This window comes from Ovis aries, chromosome 5 (assembly GCF_016772045.2).
Source record: "Ovis aries strain OAR_USU_Benz2616 breed Rambouillet chromosome 5, ARS-UI_Ramb_v3.0, whole genome shotgun sequence".
NCBI lineage: Eukaryota > Metazoa > Chordata > Mammalia > Artiodactyla > Bovidae > Ovis > Ovis aries.
In genome coordinates this window covers 77531863-77556720 of record NC_056058.1, presented here as the reverse complement: position 1 = coordinate 77556720, position 24858 = coordinate 77531863, and the positions used below count along the sequence as shown (strand labels likewise).

General features: G+C 43.0%; 1 protein-coding gene across 1 annotated transcript in view; it reads right to left on the bottom strand.

Annotated features, from left to right (window-relative positions):
• Positions 1 to 24858, bottom strand: part of TENM2 (teneurin transmembrane protein 2) — a 1394720-nt gene that overhangs the window by 324367 nt on the left and 1045495 nt on the right. Inside the window, exon 7 of the mRNA XM_060415963.1 lies at positions 18052 to 18286. Within this exon, the coding sequence (XP_060271946.1) occupies positions 18052 to 18286 (235 nt within the window). The remainder of the gene's footprint in view (positions 1 to 18051; positions 18287 to 24858) is intronic.

Below are 24858 nucleotides of genomic sequence, written 5' to 3'. Positions count from 1 at the left end.
AAAGAAGGAAAAAGAGCCATTTAAAAAGGCAACCATCTTCTAGCATCAACACGTAAATACCGCCACGGCAACTTTTTATCCTCTCGGGCAGATCCTGCCGCATCCCTGTCACAAAACAGGTCCCGGGGAAGCAGACTCTGAAAGTCTGGCTTCCTTAAAAGGCTCTGGTTTCTTAAATGCTGGGTTTCCCAGGGCCCCAGGCAAGGCTTTTTAAAAATGCAAGTGTCAAGGCAAACTGTCATGCGTGTTTGCCTTAAGTACCCGAAAAGCTTGTCACTGCCATCTTGGAAGCCTTGATGAAGATGCAGACGGACAGGCTGAGGTATGGGAAACTGAAAGGTGCCCGATGGGAAGGTGGCATGCGAGACGGAAAGGCAGGGGCCTGCCTTCAGGCATTTTCTTTGCGAGCGGCAGAATTAAAACAAAACCTCGAGGAGAGTCTGGTGAGGGGAAGGTGCCTTGCAGATGCTGCAGAGGCTTGGACTTGAACCGGGGTCCCGTCTGGCTCTGAGGTTTGGTGTGATAAGAGGTGAAGTGGTTACAGGACACAATAAAGCCATATCTGTCTTTCTGGGAGAGGACATGGGGTAGTTGGGGAGGTCAGGGGCCCAGAAGGAAGAGGAAGGTCGGGGCAGGGTGAAGCCTGAGACAATACCTGCTCATCCTTGGGCACTGGGCAGGGCTGAGGTTACAGGGTGAACTGTGGGCAGCATGTGGGTTTCATCACATGGCTGCCCCTCCTGGAACCTGGTGCAGCCTGGGGCAAACGACCCAATGTTGAATCTCAGCTTCTTGAGATGGAAAATGGTGAGAATGACTGAAAATATCTCATAGGGATATGGTCTGGATTAAATGTGGGGGCTCAGCACATACCTGATGCTGAGTAGACCCTCAATCACTGCTGTAGCTAATGACCAATGACCCCTGTAGATGGCCTCCTTGAAGTAACTGTTTCTTGCCTCTTAGTCCCCATTCCTTTCTTCCTTATGAGATCCTTCGGTTAACAGCCGAGAGCCTGTTTTATTTATTTCATTTATTTGGCTGCACTGAGTCTCAGTTGCATCATGTGGGATCTCTTGCAGTGGTACGCGGCTTTAGTAGTTGCTGTGTGGCTCTAGTGGCTTTGTGGCACGTAGGATCTTACTTCCCTGACCAGGGTTGAACCTGAGTCCCCTGCATTACAAGGCGGATTCTTAACCACTGGACTACCAACGTGCCGTTACCTTTTAGTTCTTGCACTTCTGGTGTGTTCATCAAAGTCTTTCCCCTTTCTCACCACAAATGGGGTCATAACACACCTTTGGAAAAATCCCTCTGCAGGGTCCATATCCTACTCAGAATAAAGCACAGGGGGCTTGACTGGGCCTGGAAGGTGCCCCTGCCATGGGCCCTGGGGCCTCTCCTGCACCGAGTCCCAGTGCAGTGGATCCAGAATACTCGTGCATTCTTCCATTTCTGGCCTAGTTTTATTCCTTGTCTCAGCTTAGAAGGCCCTTCTGCTGGGGTAACTCTCCCATTTACAACAGAATGGGACTCGGATACCATTCCTACAGCCCAGACTCCTTGACCCATCATTCCATGTCCCCAGACAGTGGCCTGAACTTTCTTCCCTCTTACAACTGTTTATATTCATGTAAATTACTTACTTTGCTTTTTTCTGTTGTTTACTGTTTCATCACTAAATCTAACCTGAGTCTCCTGCATCTCCAGGCAGATTCTTTACTGCTGAGCCGCCAGGGAGGCCCTAGTTTTCTCCTGTGAAAGTGTAGTCACTCAGTTGTGTCCTACTCTTTGAGACCCCATGGACTGTAGACTGCCAGGCTCCATTGTCCACGGGATTCTCCAGGCAAGAATACTGGAGTGGGTTGCTATGCTCTCCTCCTGGGGATCTTTGTGACCCAGGGATCAAATCCCAGTCTTCTGCATTGCAGGCAGATTCTTTTTATCTGAGCCACCAGGAAAGCCAAAGAACAATCTGTTTCTGCCCAGTTTTTAATCAGGAACCTTAGGACTTCCCTGGTGGCTCAGATGGTAAAGCGTCTATCTACAATGCGGGAGACCTGGGTTCGATCCCTGGGTTGGGAAGATTCCCTGGAGAAGGAAATGGCAACCCACTCCAGTACTCTTGCCTGGAAAATCCCATGGATGGAAGAGCTTGGTGCAGGCCACTCACTGTCCATGGGGTCGCAAAGAGTTGGGCACGACTGAGCGACTTCACTTTCACTTTCACGTGTGAGGGCAAACGTGATCAACACTATGCTATGGAAAGCTTTCTGCTACCAGACTGTAAATCCCAGGGGACAAAGGCCATGCCCTCTTCCTCTTTGCTCTCAGAATCTTGCTTGGTGCTCAGCCCCTAACAGGACCTGCATAAATGTTGGCTGAATTAAGCTGAAGTCTGACGAACACTTCAACACGTTAAGTTGTAGTCTGATGTATGGCTGTGAGAGTTGGACCATAAAGAAAATTGAGCCCCAAAGAATTGATGCTTTTGAACTGTGGTGTTGGAGAAGGCTCTTGAGAGTCCCTTCAACAGCAACGAGATCCAACCAGCCCATTCTAAAGGAAATCAGTTCTGAATATTCATTAGATGGCATCACCGACTCCACGGACATGAGTTTGCGCAAACTCTGGGAGTTGGTGATGGACAGGGAAGCCTGGCGTGCTGCAGTCCATGGGGTGGAAAAGAGTTGGACACGACTGAGAGACTGAACGACTGAAGTGAACGGAACTGATGAACACAGCTAGTAATGGGACTGCCAACGGGAGGTGCCGGAGAAGGCAGTGGCGCCCCACTCCAGTACTCCTGCCTGGAAAATCGCAAGGATGGAGGAGCCTGGTGGGCTGCAGTCCATGGGGTCTCTAAGGGTTGGACACGACTGAGCGACTTCACTTTCACTTTTCACTTTCATGCACTGGAGAAGGAAATGGCAACCCACTCCAGTGTTCTTGCCTGGAGAATCCCAGGGACGGGGGAGCCTGGTGGGCTGCCATCTATGGGGTCACACAGAGTCGGACACGACTGAAGTGACTTCGCAGCAGCAGCAGCAACGGGAGGTGCGAAATACAAAAGTCCTTATTTAGCATAAAACTGAAGCTGCAGATAAAGAAACTAGATAAGTTTGGCCAGAGGCCCTCATATTGACTGAGCCTTCACATACTTATTTCACAAAAGAGACAGTCTTCCATGAGGGATTTCCAAGCTCTTGATGATCACGCTCTCCTGTAATAGAACAATGATACTGCTGTTCTCAGCATTTCTCTTGGGGACTCAGAAACTTGACTCAATCATCTTAGACTTTCTGATAATATCCCCGTTAGGTAGAGAGAGGCAAGGTAGACGAGGAAAAGAGGCAAATTTAAACCTTGTCAAATTAGAAACGTTGGAAAAGACCCTGATGCTGGGAGGGATTGGGGACAGGAGGAGAAGGGGACGACAGAGGAAGAGGTGGCTGGATGGCATCACCGACTCAATGGACATGAATCTGAGTGAACTTCGGGAGTTGGTGATGGACAGGGAGGCCTGGTGTGCTACGATTCATGGGGTCTCAAAGAGTCGGACACAACTGAGCAACTGAACTGAACTGAACTGAAATTAGAAGCGAGAAAACAAAAGGCAGCAAAGGTTAGACTAGAATCACATTGGCCAGGTTGCAGAAAGTCTGGGAATAAAGAGAAAGGGCCCTACAGCTAGAACCAAGGGCAGTGAGCAAATCCAATTTCCCCCACAGCCATTCCTCTTTCTTGCTTTACCTGACATGTAAGAAGGGGAGTTGAGTTTCTGGAACATTTGAGTACATCTGGAACATTATATAGTACATTATTCCTTGAAAAAAGAAAATTCAATTCTATGTCTAAAATCCAAGACTGTAAACTTCAGGACTCTTATTTTAAACCCATAAAAGACATTTAGGCCAAGAAAGGAGGAATAAAAAGAGATTGTAACATTCAAGTTGAGACAGACATAATTTGGCACAATCTATCAAAATTCAAAATGTACATTATACATACCCTTTGATCTAGCAATTTCACTTCCAGGGATTTAACTTTGGAACATAATCATGGAAGTATGCAAAGAAAGATATACACACAAGACTTGTCATTACAGTTTTGTTTGTAACAGCAAAAACCTGAAAGCAATCTAAATGTCCATCAGGAAGAGATTGGTTAAATAAATTACAGCGTTACGGAATATTACACAGACTTTAAAAAAGAATGAGGTAGTCGACATGAAATTACCTGAAATGGTTTCTACAATTTCTTATGAAGTTAAAAAAAAAGACGTCGCCAAATGGTAGGTATAACACAATCCCATTTATACTAAACTTAAAAAGAAATATGCTCAGACACCATAAATATTTTTAGAAGCCTAAAATAATAAACCTTCAAATGAGATTTCCTTGAAAATAGGAATGGAGGGGCAGGGAGTATTTTTCAACTTTATAATCACTGAATATTTTTACCGAGAGAGTGAATACATTTTGCAGTAAAACATCTGGAAATACTAAATCTATTGTAATCAGTTCAGTTCAGTCACTCAGTTATGTCTGACTCTTTGCATCCCCATGGACTGCAGCACACCTGGCTTCCCAACTCCCGGAACTTGCTTAAACTCATGTCCATTGAGTTGGTGATGCTATCCAATGATCTCATCCTTTGTCATCCCCTTCTCCTCCTGCTTTCAATCTTTCCCAGCATCAGCGTCTTTTCTAAAGAGTCAGTTCTTCACAGCAGGTGGTGAAATATCAGTCCTTCCAGTGAATATTTAGGACTGATCTCCTTGCAGTCCAAGGGACTCTCAAGAGCCTTCTCCAAAACCACAGTTCCAAAGCATCAATTCTTTGGGCTCAGCTTTCTTTATGGTCCAACTCTCACATCCATACATGACTACTGGGTAAACCATAGCTTTCACTAGATGGACATTTGTAGGCAAATTAATGTCTCTGTTTTTTTAAATATGCTGTCTAGGTTGATCATAGCTTTTCTTCCAAGGAGCAAGTGTCTTTTAAAATTTCATGACCGCAGTCACCATCTGCAGTGATTTTGGAGCCCAAGAAAATAAAGCCTGTCACTTTATCTCCATTGTTTTCATTGTTTCCCCATCTATTTGCCATGAGATGGGTCTGGATGCCATGATCTTAGTTCTCTGAATGTTGAGTTTTAAGCCAGCTTTCTCATTCTCCTCTTTCACTTTCATCAAGAGACTCTTTAGTTCCTCTTTGATTTCTGCCATAAGGGTGGTGTCATCTGCATATCTGAGTTATTGATATTTCTCCTGGTAATCTTGATTCCAGCTTGTGCTTCATCCAGCCTGGCATTTCTCATGATGTACTCTGCATGGAAGTTAAATAAGCAGGGTGACAACACACAGCCTTGATGTATCCCTTTCCCAATTAGGAACTGGTCCTTTGTTCCATGTCCAGTTCTAACTGCTGCTTCTTGACCTGCATACAGATTTCTCAGGAGGCAGGGAAGGTGGTCTCATATTCCCATCTCTTGAAGAATTTTCCACAGTGTGTTGTGATCCACATAGTAAAAGGCTTGGGCATAGTCAATAAAGCAGAATTAGATGTTTTTCTGGAACTCTCTTGCTTTTTCTATGATTCAATGGATATTGGGAATTTGATCTCTGGCTCCTTTGCCTTTTCTAAATGCAGCTTGAACATCTGGAAGATCTTGGTTCACGTACTGTTGAAGCCTGGCTTGGAGAATTTTGAGCAGTACTTTGCTGGTCTGTGAGATGAGTGCAATTGTGCGGTAGTTTGAGCATTCTTTGGCATTGCCTTTCTTTGGGATTGGAATGAAAACTGACCTTTTCCAGTCCTGTGGCCACTGCTGAGTTTTCCAAATTTGCTGGCATATTGAGTGCAGCACTTTCACAGCATCATCTTTTAGGATTTGAAACAGCTCAGTTGGAATTCTATCACCTCCACTAGGTTTGTTTGTAGTGATGCTTCCTAAGGCCCACTTTACTTCGAACTCCAGGATGTCTGGTTCTAAGTGAGTGATCACACTATCACGGCTATGTGGATCATGAAGATCTTTTTGTACAGTTCTTCTGTGTATTCTTGCCACCTCTTCTTAATACCTTCTGCTTCTGTTATGTCCATACCATTTCTACCCTTTATTGTGTCCATCTTTGCATGAAATTTTCCCTTGGTGTCTCTAATTTTCTTGAAGAGATCTTTAGTCTTTCCCATTCTGCTGTTTTCCTCTTTCTTTGCACTGTTCACTGAGGAAGGCTTTCTTATCTCTCCTTGCTAGTCTTTGGAACTTTGCATTCAGATGGGTATAGCTATCCTATTCTCCTTTGCCTTTCGCTTCTCTTTTCTCAGCTATTTGTAAGGCCTCCTAGACAACCATTTTACTTTTTTGCATTTCTTTTTCTTGGGGATGGTCTTGACCATTGCCTCCTGTCCAATGTCAGGAACCTCCATCCACAGTTCTTCAGGCACTCTGCCTATCAGATCTAATTCCTTCAATCTATTGTAAAACGTGCTGTAATTCTTTGCCTAATTCTTGACTGTTCCTTTGCAGAAGGAAATGGAGATAAAGATTCTGCATGGGATGAACAGGCAACAAAGTTGCCTGATCACCATGCAGCAAATGGAGGGAGGCTCCAGTCAGAGACCTGCCTACAGCCCCACCTGGACAATCAGCTTGAGAAACTGATGAGTCATCTGGCCTCACCCTCCTCATCTGTAAAACAGATATCAGCCTGCACAAGTGATCTGAACATGGCTTCTTGCCTCAGAATTCTGCCTTGGTTCTACTCAATGATTTCCCTTCTCTTAAATCCTGTTGACCTTGATTCCTGGTCTGCCTTCTGATGCAATAGTCAGAATCAAGGGACTGGTAATGCCATGGTGGTGCAGTGGTTACGACCCTGCACTTCCCCTGCTGGGGGCCCAGGTTCAATCCCTAGGCTGGGAACTAAGATCCCTCAAGCCTTGCAGTGCAGCCAAAAAAAGAAAAAAAGGAATCAAGGGACCAGCTTCTTGGAAGATGGCAGGTGTTTCTATACTCTCATCATCAGACCCCTTCCTTCCCACCTCACCTCCTACCCTTCTCTCTTCCTCTCTCCTTGAAATAGCCCCTTCAAGTCTAGCCCTGCAGAAAATTCTACACTTCTCCCTTTTCTAAAACCTGAAGGTATTGTGAATTTGAAGATGCATGTTATAGGCAGGACAGGAGGAGGTCTCCATCCTAACACAGCTTTCATATTTCCAGACAGGGCCCACGATGGTGAAAACTCAGAAAAGTACCTCTAGACACACACTGAATGTGTCCTTTCCTACCTGGTTCTCACACCCACCGCAGTGTCACACACACCATTCTACTGAGTTTCTAGGGAGTTTAAACGTAGGTATGCGCTTTTCCCCTACTACTGAGCTTCTGCACAACATGCAACATCAGATTAAATCACAAGAGTGTAAATAGGAATGGGCATAATTATTGACAATAGGAGAAGCTGATTTTTAGGACAAAACTTTTTGTCCCATTAAATGTAGAACTATTCTGATGGTACCTATAAGAAAGGTCCATTAGGGAGCAGACTGACTCCTATCTAAAATTTTCAGCACAAAAAGGATAAGATGCATTTTTATATTGCTGAGAAGAGAACCTTGGAGCATGGAATTAAAGGTCTCCCACTCACTGTCTTATTAAAAAGCAAAACCAAGGACTTCAAATTGATAAAGGTAAAACTGCTTCTCCAGCCATTTTCAGAAGATGAGAAATGCACTGAGTTGTTCTGAGTTAACTTGCTCATCATGAGCCCTCGTAAAGAGCACTGGTTAGTAAGACAATAAATGAGCATGTTTTAATTAGAAAATGTGGAATCCAAGCACTTTTGCAGGAAAGAAGATGATAGCTGGAAAGAGACATCAGGGGACTAATAAAAGTTAAGATGCATTCAGTGGCCACAGTGACTCCAAGGTAAAGTCGTGGGATGTTTGAGAAGTGAACCAGAGTGGGTGATGAATCAGAAGGGGATGGGAATTACTCAGTGGAACTTATTCTTTCTGCTTCATAATGGAATCAGTTGTAAACCCCCTGCTGTGTCCAGGCAAGTGAGGTAACCGATACTCTTGAACCTCCCATACTCCCAGCCCTGGCCAGGACTGTGTGCCCAGAAGAGAAAATAATGTAATTAGGCGGTAAGCAAAAGCTGCTAGGCTGGGGCACAGCTAGCACTGAACTTGGCCTGGGTTTTCTTGTCTTTTTTCAGCCTGCCAGCTCTCTACCTTACCGTCTAACACCATGGTGTTTGGTTATGGCCACACCTTTCTTTCTGTATCTGGTCCTCATAGGCATATGATCCAGGCCTCATCAGTCAACATGGTCCATGCTCCAGACCTCCAGACTGGGTCTGCTATGGGCATGGGATTCTAGCTGAGTTCCTGGGAGTTTCCTTGAAATATGAAGAGGAAATCCTTTTTCTGTTAGTTTCTAAGCTATGAGAATAGAGCCTGCAGTTCCCACAGAGATCTCACAAAAGGACACCTGCTTAAGAATGAGGTTAGGAAACAGAAAAACAGCTGAGAGAGAGAGAGAGATTCCTAGTACCTGAGTTCAAGTCCCCGAATCAAGTTCTGCCTGAGTTTTGATTTTTGTCCCACACCCTACATTACCCCAAGTTGTATCTTCCTGATAGGGCTCCCAACTGGATAACATGAAGTGTCTAAAACAGTGCTTGGCACAAGGCAGGCGTTTAAGAGATGACAGTGACTAAAGACAAAACTGGGAACAGTGTTCAGTCCTTCCACACAGTGCAAAGATTTTCAATATGGCCACCATCTCTCCTCGCATGGACTCAGAAGTTTAGAAGCTGGACAAGACGATCTCTGCCCTTCTCTGCCTTAGGACAAACAAAAGTGTTCAATATTTTACAGAAAATAAACATGTGCTTAATTTTTTAAAAATGATTAAATATTATACCATTTCCAAATATACATCAAGTCACTTGCTAATATCTGCAGGGTTTGTGTGGAGCACTCTTGTCAAACTCACTCACAGAACATCATGGTCAAATTGTCAGGTCTTCAAGACACCTTGTCTCTGACAAAACCCCATTTCTGTGCCCTTCAAACTGCCTTCATACTTTTGTTCCACCTTCCAGTAATTAATACCCTCCTTTTCCTAATTATTTAGATAAATTCAAAGCCATCCCGGGGGGTCTCCCTTTCCAAGACATCACATGCAGTAAGCCCTCAGATCTGCCGAGGGTCTTCACACCGGACTAGAGAGATTAACTCATTGGGTTTTGGAGAAAGAGAGAAGAGGTCACTCAGGGTCAGCAAAAATGCAAAAGCTGAGCTGCACCAGCCTCGGAGCCGTGGACTGAGTACCTCCTCTCAGATCGTTGGCAGCGTTAGATATAAAGTGCATAATAAATGTAATGCAGTTGAATCATCCCGGAACCATCCCCCCACCCCCGGTCTGTGGAAAAACTCTCTTCCACAAAATTGGTCCCTGGTGCCAAGAAGGTTGGGGACCGCGGCACTAAGGTAACTAAGAAAGCACTAAGCTGAACACAAGACACCCACACAGCAGGGCTCCACTTTCAGAGGGCTTTTACATTTATTATCTCACTTTGCTAAGCTTGCTTTCCCCAGGGTCCCACCAAATGCTTAAAAGTGCCTAATATCACCTTATGCTTTCTTATTCCCTGTTCCAAAGTGTAGTGGAGAGGATCTGGGTTGATAGATTTTAAAAGGCACAAAGACTAAGTTCCCCATTTAAAATTCATATCTAAGCACATATCCATGCAAGAGGAAGAATATTTCCTACCTTCTTCCCAGAACCGGATTTTATATCCAGTCCTTCAAGTAATTGCAAAATAATAATAATAAGCTTTTAATTGTCATAGTTGGTGTGCAACGTCTTGACAGGAGGACTAATTTTTGAGCAGTGGACTTAGGGATGCTCCAACCCAGCGAAAGCTTTTAACAAATTGAAACAGAATTTTAGAACCATCTCACAAATAAAAAAAGGAAGTGCTACTCACTCTCTTTTGAAATATGAGGCAGGCATGCACAGCTAAAACACTGAGGACAGAAATTGGAAGCACTTGCTGATTTCTCAAACAATTACTCTGAGCAAGAAATGATTCTGTAAGGAATTAAAAACACATGATTTTGAGGCTGATTCTCCGTGGTTAATGTTGTCATAAAAATGGATTATTTGCATACAAGACTTAGGGAACAATCTGAAACTGGTGGGTTTTGGAGGGGGAAAAAAAAGCTATCGGAGAAAAAATGCTTCAAGTTGTTTCAGCTCCCTTATCAACCAAAGGGTGCAGTCCTAGCTGAGCACACTGGCTGAGTGCCTTGTGATGGACTGCGATTCCGGGGACATAAGATCCCCAATCACGAAGGCAGGCCAAACCAAGACTAATAAATCAAAGGAAGCTTCAGAAAAGGTGCAGAGCCTACTGCCCCTGCCTGGGAGAACCATGAGTGCCTTATCTGGCTTCTGTGAAAAGAAAAAGATCATTGCGGAGCCAGAATTAGAAAAGCCTCGCACTCCATCAAGTTTCTCCCATCTGAGCCAGATAAAATATCCTCTGGGGAGGCTTCAGGAAATGCCCCGAGGGAATGACAGTTGATATTAGCTGAATGGGTGAAAGAGCACAGACAGAGATGGAAATACTGGGCTTTTTTCAACTGTGAACTTAACCCGAGAGTCTTTGACATTTACAGACTCAGGGCAGAGGCTTGCACTTCCAAGGCATGACCGCAAGGTGGCCTCAGTCTGTAAAAGGGTCCCCGTGGTCCAGGCTGTGGAGGGATGGCTTTTAAAAAACACAAAACATCTTTCTACCCAGAGGCTTCCCCGTGGTAACTCATAAGTAAGAAGTTCAAGTCCCCAGAGCTTTAATAAACTTAACAAGGCTTTAATTTTATAGCAGGAGACACATTTTAAAAGCTGAGCCCTCCTTGTAGACCTCTACCTTCAAGTATGTTTCCAAGTTTGCAAACCATGCCAAGAGCAGACTAGAGTGGTCTTAAATAAGACACAATGCTTGTTTCTTTCCTAATGCACCTTGTAATTTGCACATGAGCCACAACACTTTATTTTCTTATTAATGGGTTTGAGTGTGTTTAACACCGCAAGCCATAAATAGCAAAGCAATGGATTAGATCAGGTTCTCTTTATTTTCCTGCCAATTGTCAGAAAGTGATGTGGGTTATGGGGTACCCCTCCTTACTGGGTTTTTCTCTACTACTCGCCAACATACCCTCAACTCCACCTCCCGCCTCTAACCAACAACCAATCCCTGTTTCCATCAGCCAAGAAAAAAAAAAAAACAACACACAGTCTGGTTTCTCATTGGAGAGTGTGCCTATTGAGCAGTTCAGTTATTGAGATTAATAAGCTGCCAGTTTCCAAGGAAGACTAAGAAAACTACAAAATTAAAGTGCACTGCAACGTGAAATGCTGCTGGTGGCCAGGCGGGATCATGGTGTCAAAAAGGCAAGGTAAAGCTATAAACTAAGGCTGAGTTTGAAAAGCTAACCTAAAGGTCTCATTAATTTCCATGTTGCTTCTGATGAGAATTTAGAGGGGGCATAATGTTTTGCAATATGGAGAAATCATGCTGCCTACTGATTTGAAAAGTGTTAGAATGCATTTGGTTCACCCAGAATGAATTCTAGTTTTACACCTCACTCGAAAACATTTAAAAAAATGGTGGTGGAGGGGCGGAGCAAACAGGTTACCTTGATTTAATATTCTCAAGATCAAGCTTGTCAGGGATTCTGTCAGAAGATTAATCCTTAGGTAGAAAAATCAATCTGAGAACAAGTGGAGAAGAGTCTTCAGGTTCAGCATGGTGGGGATGTTTCCACAATCTCACTGCTTCTCCATGAAAACCTTATTTACTAAAGGTCATTAGGCTTGATTCCCAAATATGCACTCCCCATAAAGCTTCCAGATGAGGCTAAGATTACTTGGTCTTGAAGATAAAAAGCAGGTTTTCTGAAATGCTGATACCCAAATAGATTCCTGGGATTCCCTGTGCCACTTGTCAAGCCCAACATGCTGCATTCTTGATCAGAGCACTTCCTGGGTGTTCATCACAACTTTCTGAGTGTCTCTACACGAATGATGACCAAATGGCCATCCAGCATACTCAAGGCAGTGTGGCTTTCTCCTGCCAACCTGGCAAAGTCCTGTTTGGAAGATAAACCTCCTGCAAATCACAGAGCTAAAAAAAAGTAGCAGTGCTTTTTATTTCTGCAGCTTCAGTTTACTCTCGCATTTTATGATAGGCAGAGCATTAAACCTCTGAACTCAGCTCACATGTATCCCATGCTGTTGCCACCACGGTCCTCTGAGGCTTTAGATTTACCATTCCAGGTGGCTGTCAGTCTTGTAGAGCTGAAGACAAGGGTCCATTATATCCTGCCTGGCTTATGATTTTGTCAGTGACCAACTCTATGTCCAGTCCCAGGCTGGGATTCATTCCTCAGACCATTTCTCACCTCACATCACTTATAATGCATTAACTTCATCATTTCCATGGCCTGGGTAAATTTTAATTGGATAATAAGTATCATTTTGTTTTGTTTTTGTTCTTCTAGTTTCAAAGACATTATCATGTGATGGGAATATGGCACGTGGAATCAGGTAGACCCAGTTTCAATCCCAGTCCTGCCACCTACTTATTTGGAGATGTGCAGGTAATTTCATCTTCTCAAGTCTCAGTTTTCATTTATTTAAAATAGGGATAAGTAACATATACTCAACAGAAGAGTTAAAGGGTTCAATGGGATCATGCTGGTAAAACTAAGTATTGAGCAAAAACTAGTTGATAAAGTTGTTATTCACAGAACTATACAATCAAGTAGAATAACTAAGTTGAACAAAATTTCTGGAGAGTTTTTTGTTTTTTTTCAAAAGAGAAAAATCAACTGCTAAGAACTTTGGATACAGTGAAAGTGAAAAGTGAAAGTCACTCTTGGGTCTGACCCTTGTTACCTCATGGACTATACAGTCCATGGAATTCTCCAGGCCAGAATACTGGAGTGGGTAGCCTTTCCCTTCTCCAGGGGATCTTCCCAACCCAGAGATCAAACCTAGGTCTCTAGCATTGCAGGCAGATTATTTACCAGCTGAGCCACAAGGGAAAGCCAACAAAAGTGGAGTTGGATACACTAACGATGCTATTATTTGTAAATGGATGTGCTTCTATGTTACATCTATTATTTTAGAATCAGAATAAGTCTGGCCAATAACAGCAACTCAATACTCTTGTTGCCTCAGATATTTAAGAGGTAGAAAACTGAACTTGTTTCCTAAGTGACGTCACTATTCACTCAGCCTCTTAAGTAAAAAAATTGGGTATTGTGCTCACGTCTGTCTAACCTACATCCTGACATTCCAGCCATCATTAATTTCACTGATTCTACCTTTAGTACATTCCCCATGACTCTGAATGTTCACCTCTGGTCAGATTGGTGGGAGAAAGGCAGACAGCTCTGATACTGCGTTTCCTAATGGAAACGCCACCGTTTTTCATCTTAACCATGACTGTATCCTCCAAATTGCACCCTCAGTGTTACTGTACCTCTCCCCAACCCCCTACCTATTAACCATAAGGCAGCTACCATAATTGAAAGCAAAACAAAGCCATTTATATATTATTTCAGCCTTCCGTTTAAAACGCTTCAGTGATCTTTCACTGTTTTGGGGGAGAGTCCAGAATCTTTAAAGCAGCCCCAAACCATGCTCTGTCCTGCCCTTGCCTGCCTTTCTAGTTTGCTTTCTCTTCCTGGAATCATAGCACTTCTCCTCCCACTGGATCATGGTTTTCACCACCAAGAACATTCTTTAAGTCTAATTAACACCTGCTCATCCTTCGGGCTCAGCTTATATGCCAATTTCTCCTGAGTCTTGCTTCTCTATACCTCACACGGCACTTAATGCATTTGTCATTGGAGGGTCACAGGCCTGATCTTTCGCTCACATTCTGTCTACAGCCTAGAATCTACAAAAAGACACGGACTTGCTTTTCTTCTTCTTCAATGCCTGGCATCTGGTTGGGTCTCATAGATGTTTTTCTAATGAGTAATGGATGACCATTTCAAAAAGTAACTTGCAAACTTGTTTGCAGCTTGAGGATCCTCATGGCTACTCTGGTATTCTGGGGCAAAAGCAGACTCAGAGGGAAGTTTTGTTCTGCTTAGGGATTTTCTTTAGTGACCTGCTACCAGAGAGAGATTCTGAGAAAGAAGCTTGCTTCAGCAAAATGCACGATGGAAGAAAAGTTAGGTTCTGTCACTGAGCTACTTTTTACTACTTTAGACAAAGAGATGCTGACTTCAGAAACTCCCAAAGAAGCAGCTGGCCAGAAAGATTCCTGACCTTGTTGCTCTCAGGAGAGGAAGGAGGAGATACGTGGTATCAGCTCAGAATTACCCATGGACCTTGTTCTAAGACCTTCTGCAAGTAGGCTGAGAGAAAGATGGTTGAGGAGAGTGATTTCGTAGACCATCCAGGCTGTTTGCAAATAGTTCCTCTGCCCTGTTTTGTTTCTCTTGGCTTATATTATGGTTTACACATGAACTGATTGTTTTGGGTAGTACGCATTTATATGCATTTTTTATTTATATGGTTAACATTGATACAGAACTTTCCTTATAAGCTTTTTTTGTCTTGTGTTAAATTCCAAATTTGTACAGTGCTGTTTTCTGGCTATGCCTCCTTAACCAGCACCTTGATTCTACTTGTCATAGAACAAAAAATGGAAAAAGCACAGTCCAGGGAAGATCTAACATGCCTCATTAAGACTGATGGGAACATCAACAAGCAATGCAGGGGGCAAGGGCTTGTAACTTGCTGGTCTAAAGAAACACCTTGGATTTGGCTTGGAGTCTCTGGGGTGGCAGAATGCCTACCCATCACCTTCCAGAGTTATGAAATTCTTCCATTATGCCCAGAAGTCTAGATTAATGAGATCGTGGGTGGTGAAGTTTTGTTTGTAAATTTCCATTGCACTTCCACAGTTGATGACTATATCATAATCAGCCTCCAGAATGTCTTGCCTTCAATGGTTCTCTCTCTGCGATGTGGTTAATCAATTCTCATTTGATATGAAAGACATGAATGGGAATCCTAGTATGATATCATTACCCTAACTTAAGAGCTCCCATTTCCTACATTTGCTCAGTGGGTAAGAAAATGACACTATTAAATTAACGATATTTCAGCATTGGAGTGAGGGAAATAGTTCACTTCTACAGTTTCCAAGACTATATGGAAAAATCACTGAAGGATGGGATCAAATAGTGCCATAATCTTTGATTTTTTTTTTCCTCCACTTATCTACTAGGTACAACTCTTATTTATCCTTCCAAACCCAGCTCAAACAGCCCCTCAGCTGGAAAACTTTTCCTGAACATCCTGGAATAGTTAATTATGATGTCAACTGTTCAACCACTGTAACTTACAGACTTCCATTATTGTAAACACTGCATGATCTTTCTGTTTATGTGCCTATATCCTTTTTTAGGCTGTATGAGCTCTAAGGGAAGAATACATGTTTTAATCTTAATCTCCCCAGTACCTAACATAGCACTTAGTATTTTCAACAGACTCAGAAAATATTTGCTAATAAGAGACTGAATAAATAATATTTAAAAGAGAAACATAAAGTTCAACAATTCAATACAAGACCAGTTGCACACCCAAATTACATGTATTCAGTTCTATGGATGGAATTTCAAATATCTGGGTTTGATTTTAGTAATGGCCCATCTCAAGGGATTTACATTCTCTAATTCTTGGCCCTTGAGTGTACTGATCAGAGAACATCTGATACTGTTCTTGCCTTCTGATAGGCTTCAAGGTTTTGGCCATTTTATTAACTCTTCAAGCTTGCTTCCTCTAAAAGCACTGAGAAACTCCAATCCTAGGAGAAATGCTAAGTATTCTAATAACCTGAAGACGGACTCGACAGGTTGGAAGGCATGTTCTGGGAGAACTTCAGGAGAGCAGGAAGGGGGTATGCTTGGTTTGCTGGTCCTCTCCCCCAGATCTTTTCAAGGGAAATATTTATTGCCAATCACATCAGCATGTGATGGGTGACAGGAGATACCCTCATGCAATGCATGTGTTCTCATCACCAATAAGAGACTCTTTGTGAGGAATGGACATTCTGATGGGTCTTTCCCTGATGGTGTGACTATCAAGGCAACAACTGTAGGTCTGTGATCCGATATCTCACCATCTTACGTGTAGAAACCACCAGAGTTCCATCCAGTGTCTCATAATTTACCATCTCACTGACTCTCTAGAATGCTTGCAAGTTACCTTGACCCCCAAATCTACATTCTGAATTTTTAAAATGGTGACCACAATGATTTCTTCCTACTTCACTGAAATGCTTCCAGGCTTGATTGAGACAGTGCATTTAAACCACTAATGTTGGCGTATACAAAGTACACAATAAAAACTGGTTGGTATTGGTGATGGTAGTCCTCTTTTTTCCTTTTTCTCCTTCTTTTTCCCAATATCTATTACATTTCTTCTACCCTTTCTCCTCCTCCTCCATCTTACTCACTGTGCATAGCCTCATGTCTAATGACTATTAATATTTTTCAAATAATGGTCTGTTAATGTGAAAATAGACTGACTAGTACCCAACAAACTCTATGGCAGTTCATAAATATAAGGAAGAAAAAAGAAAATCTTATCCAGTCTTAAAGCCCACCACCAACTATGAAAATATACTGAGTTAAGCCTGGTAGACTAGTTAGCTTTCAGCCTGGAACACTTCCATAAAGCTACTTATTAGTGGGTTATTATATCAATGCAAATGTTCAAACCTATCTATTGTATATAATATATGCATATAATTTCTACTGAGTTTACTTATTGTAACCCTTAGAGATTAAGAAATCACCTACACTGGTTACAAATCACCTACACTGATCAGAAAATAAAATGCATTAAAGTTTGAAGTGACTATAGTGACAGTGGTGTTCAACGTATTCAAGATCTTATTAATAACACAAAAATATTAGAGATAAACAACATGAAATGCTATGGCTTGCATAATTATTTCCAGCCGCATGCAGACAATTCACTGGCCATTACCAGAAAGAGTACAGATTATTTTTGTCTTTAAACCTAAGTTATTAAAGTTTAAAAACTATGTGAGAACTTCCTAAAGGTTCAATACGAATTAGCCCCATTCTCTATTTGGTCTTCATGGTTCTTCTGGGCTAGGAAACAGTGACTACTGAAGCACTCACACCATGAAAGTGCCTGGGGATGGAAAAACAAGACCATTCCAATACCTGGTCGACCCACTGCCAATTACATTGTAGCCTGCCACGCTGTGACCAATGCCGCTTCTTTCAGGTCACTAAGGCAAGGGTGATTTTGGAAGACCAGAAGCAAAGGTGAGAAAAGGACAGAAGCAAACACAAACCAAAACAAAGCCAGACCTGGAGATCACTTTCCAACTCTTCCCTTTCAACATAAATGCTGCCCCTTTTTCTTGTTTGTTTTTTCCTACACTGTTGTTTGCCCCTCAGGCATCAAGCTGTTAAAAAGTGTGTACAGGAGGGATTAAAGAGAGACTGCATGTTGGATGAAATATAAATTAAAATTATACTTCTGTCAGTCTGGAATCGGGGATTGTTTCTCAAGGTCTCCCCAAACACTTAATTTCAAATGAGTCTTCATTTATTACTTCAGGAAAGGCTAAATGCATAATTTATCAGCAGCTTTCAGTCAATATACCCTTATAAGCATGTTTCCCATGAGCCTTTGTGTAAAAATATGTTATGCTAATTCTATTAGTTGGATACACAGGAGCTGTTGAAGAAAGTAAACATGCATTAAAAGGAGACACGTGTGAACAAAAGAAATACCTATCAACCTGCTGTCCGGGGTGGAATCACCAAGGGAACAGCCAGAGCTGGTCAGCTTGTCCCAAAACGTAGGTGGGGTTTTCACCCCACTAGAGCTCTGCGCCACCCCGAGGCTCTGGGAGGGCGAGGCAGGAAGGAGGCATGTGTGATCATGACGGGGACTTACCGGGTCTCCAGCGGCACGTTGCTGTTCAGCACCCAGCTGTCCTGAAGCTGAACGGACTCGGGCGTGGTGGCCAGGTCATTGGGCGCGGGAGCCGGGGCGTGGATCTGACTCCGCCGGTTGGTCAGCGAGTTCCTGTTGAGGGAGTTGGCAGACGAGTGGTGATGGGACAGCGTGTGGTTGTGCGGGGGCGGCAGAGGGGGCCTCAGAGTCGACTGGCTGTGGTGGTTTGGAGGGCCTGGGAAAAGAGGAAGGAGAAATGGCGGTCAGGGGCTGCCGGCTGCCGCGAACACTCTATCTGGAACCAAAGCCTTGATATTGACAAGTGCTGAACATCACCAACCAGAAATGCAGGTAAGACTACATCAAGCATCCTAGGGTCAGTTACTAATAAACAGTATGCCTTGATTTGCCTTTAGGTAGGCATCAAATGATGAATGAGAAGCTAGGTAAGCCAAACCAGGCTGGTGAAGGCTGACCAGTGGGAATTATTTGAAACTTATTAATTCCACAAGGAAAGTCATGTGACATTCAAGGATGACCACTGTTGTAACTGGAGAAGGCAATGGCACCCCACTCCGTACTCTTGCCTGGAAAATCCCATGGATGGAGGAGCCTGGTAGGCTGCAGTCAATCGGGTCGCTAAGTCGGACATGACTGAGCGACTTCACTTTCACCTTTCGCTTTCATGCATTGGAGAAGGAAATGGCAACCCACTCCAGTGCTCTTGCCTGGAGAATCCCAGGGACGAGGGAGCCTGGTGGGCGGCCGTCTATGGGGTCGCACAGAGTCGGGCACGACTGAAGTGACTTAGCAATAGCAATTGTTGTAACAAGTTCCCAGCCCATTTCCTGGTAAGCCAGGATACCCCATACATTCTTTAAACAATGTCCAAAAAGGGAGGAGGGAGTGGGCTTCCCTGGTGGTCCAGTATTAGGTGCCACACTTCCACTGCAGGGTGCATGGGTTCTATCCCTGGTTGGGGAACTCCTACATGTTGTGAAGTGTGGCCAAAATAAAGATAAAAAGAAATAACGGCATGGCATCTTTGTGAAGGTATAAAAATATAGCATATTGGAAGTCAGGGAGTAGCAACTTTAAACACCTATCAGGGGCCAGGCAGGAAAGTGAAGTGGACTGAGGTGAACGGGAGCAGGTGGGGAACAGCCTTCACTCAGATCAAGGCTCACGTGGCTATTTAGGGGTTAGAGATCAAGGCAACTGATCTTCCAGTTTTTCTAGGAAAGCTGAAGATCTGGACTTTTAGAGTTGTTTTTTTTTTTAAATGTTGACAATGAAAATATATATGTGTGTGTTTTTGGTATGTGTATTTATATATATATACACACACATATATATGTATACACACACATATATATTTTTTATACACACACACACACACACACACACATATATGTACATATGACTTCCCTGGTGGCTCAGATGGTAAAGAATCCACCTGCAATGTGGGACACCCTGGTTCGATCCCTGGGTCAGGAAGATCCCCCAGAGAAGGGAATAGCAACCCAAAATGGTACCCCACTCCAGTACTCTTGCCTGGAAAATCCCATGGACGGAGGAGCCTGGTGGGCTGCACTCCATGGGGTTGCTAAAACTTGGACACTACTGAGCGACTTCACTTTCACTTTTCACTTTCATGCATTGGAGAAGGAAATGACAACCCACTCCAGTGTTCTTGCCTGGAGAATCCCAGGGACAGGGGAGCCTGGTGGGCTGCCGTCTATGGGATCACACAGAGTTGGACACGACTGAAGTGACTTAGCGGCAGCAGCCAGTATTCTTGCCTGGAGAATTTCATGGGCAGAGGAGCCTGGCGGACTACAGTCCACGGGGTCTCAAAGAGTCGGACACAACTGAGCGACTAACACTTTCACTTTTACATTTATACACAATCACATGTATATATGTATACCTTTTTAAAAATGAGAGTTAACAAAACACACCTATGAGCTCACTCAAATCAGGGGCTTGATAACATCTGTCCTCTGAGAGATGAACCCTGAGGACTCAGTCTCTGGAGAAAGTCAGGGTTGATGTTTTCAAACCGTTACCCTTACTCAAAATTGCATCCTAGTTTCTAATCTTGAAACCCTCCATCCTTGCAGGAAAATCACACAAAGGACAACCACACCCCCTCTACATATTTGCCTGTAAATATGACCAAGGATGACAATCCCATCCACGGTTTTCCTGGCAATCCGTTCTCCATCTCCAAAGTGAAATATTTTAAGTGTAATGATAATGAGAGCAGTTCACTATGCAGTGCAAGCCTATAATTTGGTTTTAATGGCTGCTGAAACATGACTTTTAATTTGTGTCCTTTGAGAAAGTTTATTTTTTGAAGCCTCCAGTCAGGCTTGGCAGCCCACCAGGTGACTGCCGAGCCTTGTCATTTTGGCCCCGGCCAACTTTGAAAATCCTCAGCCCCTGCTGTCCTGGCTCTAAGAAGTTGGCTCAAGTCATTTAAACAAGCAATTTGACACAAATTTCAACTACTTGTCTCCTTATGTGGCCAGGCTACATCTCCAAAAGGTGTAATCTACATTCCATGGCTCCTGGGAAGCTTGCAGAAACGTTCTGAGAGAAAGGCAACATGTCAAGAAGATACTAGGTTTGGGGAGCATCGTGACCATTGCAAACAGAAAGAAAAATGCAGAGGAAAGTGGTTCCTCGAAGTTTGTGTCTCTGGGCTGAAATTATTTGGGTGATTTTTTTGGGGGGGGGTGTTGTGTATGGAAAAAGACAACTAAAACTAAAACCCAGTGGGAAATGCCACCATACAGTTGTATAGATTTTTAAATCACGTCCTCCAAATGAACCTGTTAATTCGTATTTTCCATTCTGCACCACTGACATTTTAAATATAACTTTGAGGGAGTTTCATTGCTGTAGCAGGCTATTATATTTTCTGGCATTGTTGTCTGTCTTGCAATGTATTATTATATAGTTATTTAGCATTTGTCTGTCTTGTATTAGTGGAAAGAGGGGAGAAAAGGGGGTGAAATGATGTAATAATGATCCTTCAGAGATGCTATCTAAGCCCCTCACACAAGGTTAATGAATTCTCATGCCTTTCTTTCTCCCCCTCTCAACTCCCATCCAAGTGGTGTCATTATTCTCCATTAGTTAGGTAATTATGAGCCTTGCCTCGGGAAGGCGAGATGAATCAGAGTACAAGCGAGAACCCCTCCTCCCCAGCCCCGAGCCCTAACTTTGCATCTCCCACGGCTCTCAGCCCCCACCCTCCAGCTCTCCAGCTACACCCTCCCAAAGTACAAAGAGGCCCTGTGAGGGATTTCATTCACTAAGTGGGACACCAGGACCCTCCTGCTTCCGGTCTGTTCACCCTGAGCTGAGATTTCTCTGCCTGCTCCAGCCTGGGTGGTCTTTTCCTGTCCATCTGTGTTCCCTGTGGGTGGAATTCCTGTGGTTGTCTTCCTGCGGACACAGCCGGTGGTGGTGCCCAGGGGGGAACGGAAGCACCCACCTGGGTGTTGTATGGTATGTTTCCAACAGACAGAGGGTGAGTTTTCCAATTAATTGCAAGACGTGTCAAATTCTCCATTTCTCCTTAAGAGAAGGCCTAGGGTTTCATGGTGGGGTGCGGGTGAGGGGGTGGTTGAGGGATGGAGAGGACAAACAGGAGAAGATAAACAAATACTCAACTCTCCACTCACCCAGCCCTCCTATAAAGCCGCAAGCTCTTTGCATATAAATCAAATGACCAATAGCAACAACAGCACAGTGGTCCCCCCTCCTCAGTATTGAAGGATGCTCTCCTTCCACTGTGACACTGGTCATATTTGCTCATTTATCTATCTATTCAAAACTCAAACTTTTGAACTAGGAGCAGGAGCTAGAAGGAAAAGATACTGACAAGAGAGGCAAATGCTGTCACTGGGGATAAACAGAACGGTGCGGGAGCATCTGCAGGGGGCACTGAGCCAGTGGTTAGGAGATAATATCTAAAGAATTGGGTTCAGGGATCAAGTCTGCCCACGTTTGGGTTATGGGAACTTAGGCCTCAGACTTCATTTCTCTAATTATCGACATCCTTATCTGTCAAATGATGAAAACAGCAGTAACCACCCATAAGGTTGCTGTGAAAGGTAGGGAGGAAGGTGATTGTAAAGGGCTAAACATGCTACCTGATGGCTGGCAAGTTCCCCCCAAACTGCGTGCATGGACCATTGCTTGGTTCTCGGGAACAGAAGGATGGATAAAAGAGTAACTGCAGCTCTCAAGGAGCCCAGATTTAAGCAGAAAGAGTACGCCCAGAGTTCATCTCCCGAGGGCAGGAGTCACAAACTGGCAGACCCCAAGCTGACTATTACCAAAAATTCAAGGTCAAGACTGTACATAGGGTTCCAGACTTCTGACTTCTCTTGAAAACAAATTGAAGATATCGAGTCTGTATTCCCTCATGGCAACAACTGGATGGAGCCCAGCACCATTGGGTGGTTTTGTTTGTTTGCTTCCGTCATCAACCTGAACAACCTCTGTTACCTTCACCTGGTCAGATATATGCATTTGTATTACTGCCTGGTAGACATTTACGGTTTTGGACTGCTGCCTGAACTCAGGGTTCCTTAGCATTCTGTGTGGGTCACGTATCTCTAATATAACAACACTTCTGCTACAGTTAATGATCTCAAGCACTTTTTGTGTTTGTTTTTGTCGCAGTCATCCAATATGTTTGCTGGATGTGATGGTTTTCTATTTCAAAAAATGCACACAATGGCAAGCAACATGCCTTACTGCTTTCTAGGAAGCTAAATGACATGAAAAAGTCATTCTCTAAGGCAAGTGTTGCCTTCAATCTATGGTGAAACCCAGATGAATATCTCAGCTTGATGAAGGAAGCTTCCTTCATGTCCACTTCGAGTTCCACACATTTATTGGGCTTAATTCATGTGCATCTTATTAATGGCGCTTCTATTACATAAATATGAAATCACATAGTCATGTAATTGAGGCATGAATAACTATGTAGAATAAACACTTACATGTTATCAACCTAATAAGTATGCTATTAGCAGCAAAAGGCAGTTGTCATTAAAATTACTGTGCTAACCTATTATACTGCACCTGATTTATCCTGAAGTCAGAAATCTGGAATTTGTTTTTAGGTGCTGTGCAGCTTTTAGTCCTAGGAAGAAGGAGCTATATATTGGTTCTTTGTTAAAAGCTAGGGTGGGACAGATAGGAATCTGAGCAAAGATAAGTTAATTCATGGAGAAGGTGCTTCCTGTAGATTTAAAAATGAAGTGCTTGAATGAACACTTAACTTGTACTGTTTGCTTATTTGGAATTGTTTGCTTGAACGGTCTGTGCGTCTGAGGTTTTAGATGTGCTGTGGGACAGTTGCCAGCAATTCTGTTCCTGAAAGAGATGCTGTTCACATATTCTGTCCTTCCTAAATGCCAGCTGGTTAACGGTAGAGTCTTAAAAATAAAGCAGTACTTCTTGATCAGGTCACAATATCAATTCCAACATAGTTGTCTGGGATTACAAAATTTTAGAGTATCAACTCTTTTTGTAGAAAAATTTTTATGGAAGTATAGTTGAATTATAATATCACCTAAGTTTCAGGTGTACAGCACAGCAATTCAGTTATATATATAACTTTTCCCTTAAAAGTTATTTTGGAATACCAAGTATGGTTCCCTGTACTATACACTAGGTCTTTGGTGGGTTTATGGTAACGTGTATATATTAATCCAAGTCTCCTAATTTATCCCTCCCCTACCCCTCTTCCCCTTCGGTAACCATAAGTTTGTTTTCTGTGTATGTGATTCTCTTTCTGTTTTGGAAATAAGTTTATTTGTGTCTTTTTTTTTTCCTCTTCAGATTCAACCTATAAGCAATATAGTATAATATTTGTCTTTCTCTGGTTTACTCTACCTAGTATGATAATCTCTAAATCCATCCATGTTGCTGCAAATGGCATTATTTCATTACTTTTTATGACTGAGTAATAGTCCATTGTATACACACACACACATAAATATTAATACATACTGGAGTTTCATCACCCAGAAACTCCAGTCTGTCAACATTATCCCCACTTCTAGCATAGTCTAGCATAATTGCTGTCAAGAAGGAACTTGCTTCAAAGATGAGGTTCAGGAGGCAGAGTTTGTGGTTAATTCATTATCCACAAATAAATAAATTAGGAGGGATAAATTAGGAAGCTGAGATTAACATATACACCTTCATAAAATAGATAATGATTATCATTCATTCTTGGAGATGGCATGCTAATTGTTGATCTTTAAAAATAATTGTTGATCTTTAAAAATTATATATACACGCACATACACACATACACTGGAGTCAACTTTTGTGTTGACTAGATGAGTAGTGCTCAAATAGCATGTGGAAACCAACAACACCCACATTTTAAATAACGTGTAAAGAAAGAATTTTCTTTGGCGCTAAGGAAGCAAATTCACAATAACTGGCTATTGTTGCACTTTTCCTAAATAAACAGCTGGGGAGGTATTCAGGCTGGGTCTACCTTTGCCAGGCAGGGTGTTGATGACAGTGGGAGGGCAGGGATGAACTCAGATAGCCTTGACTTGCCCACACCAATTATTCCTGGCGATTAAAAATGGTGATGAAATGTGTGAAAGAAAAAATAAAAGTAGAGGCCTGCCTAGCTGCCAACAGTTTACTCATTCTTGGAGCTGGCATGCCAGTTGTTGGCCTTCAAAAATTTTAACCCTTCAGCCCCCAAGATAATGAATTAACCACAAACTCTCTGCCTTCTGAACCTCATCTTTGGAG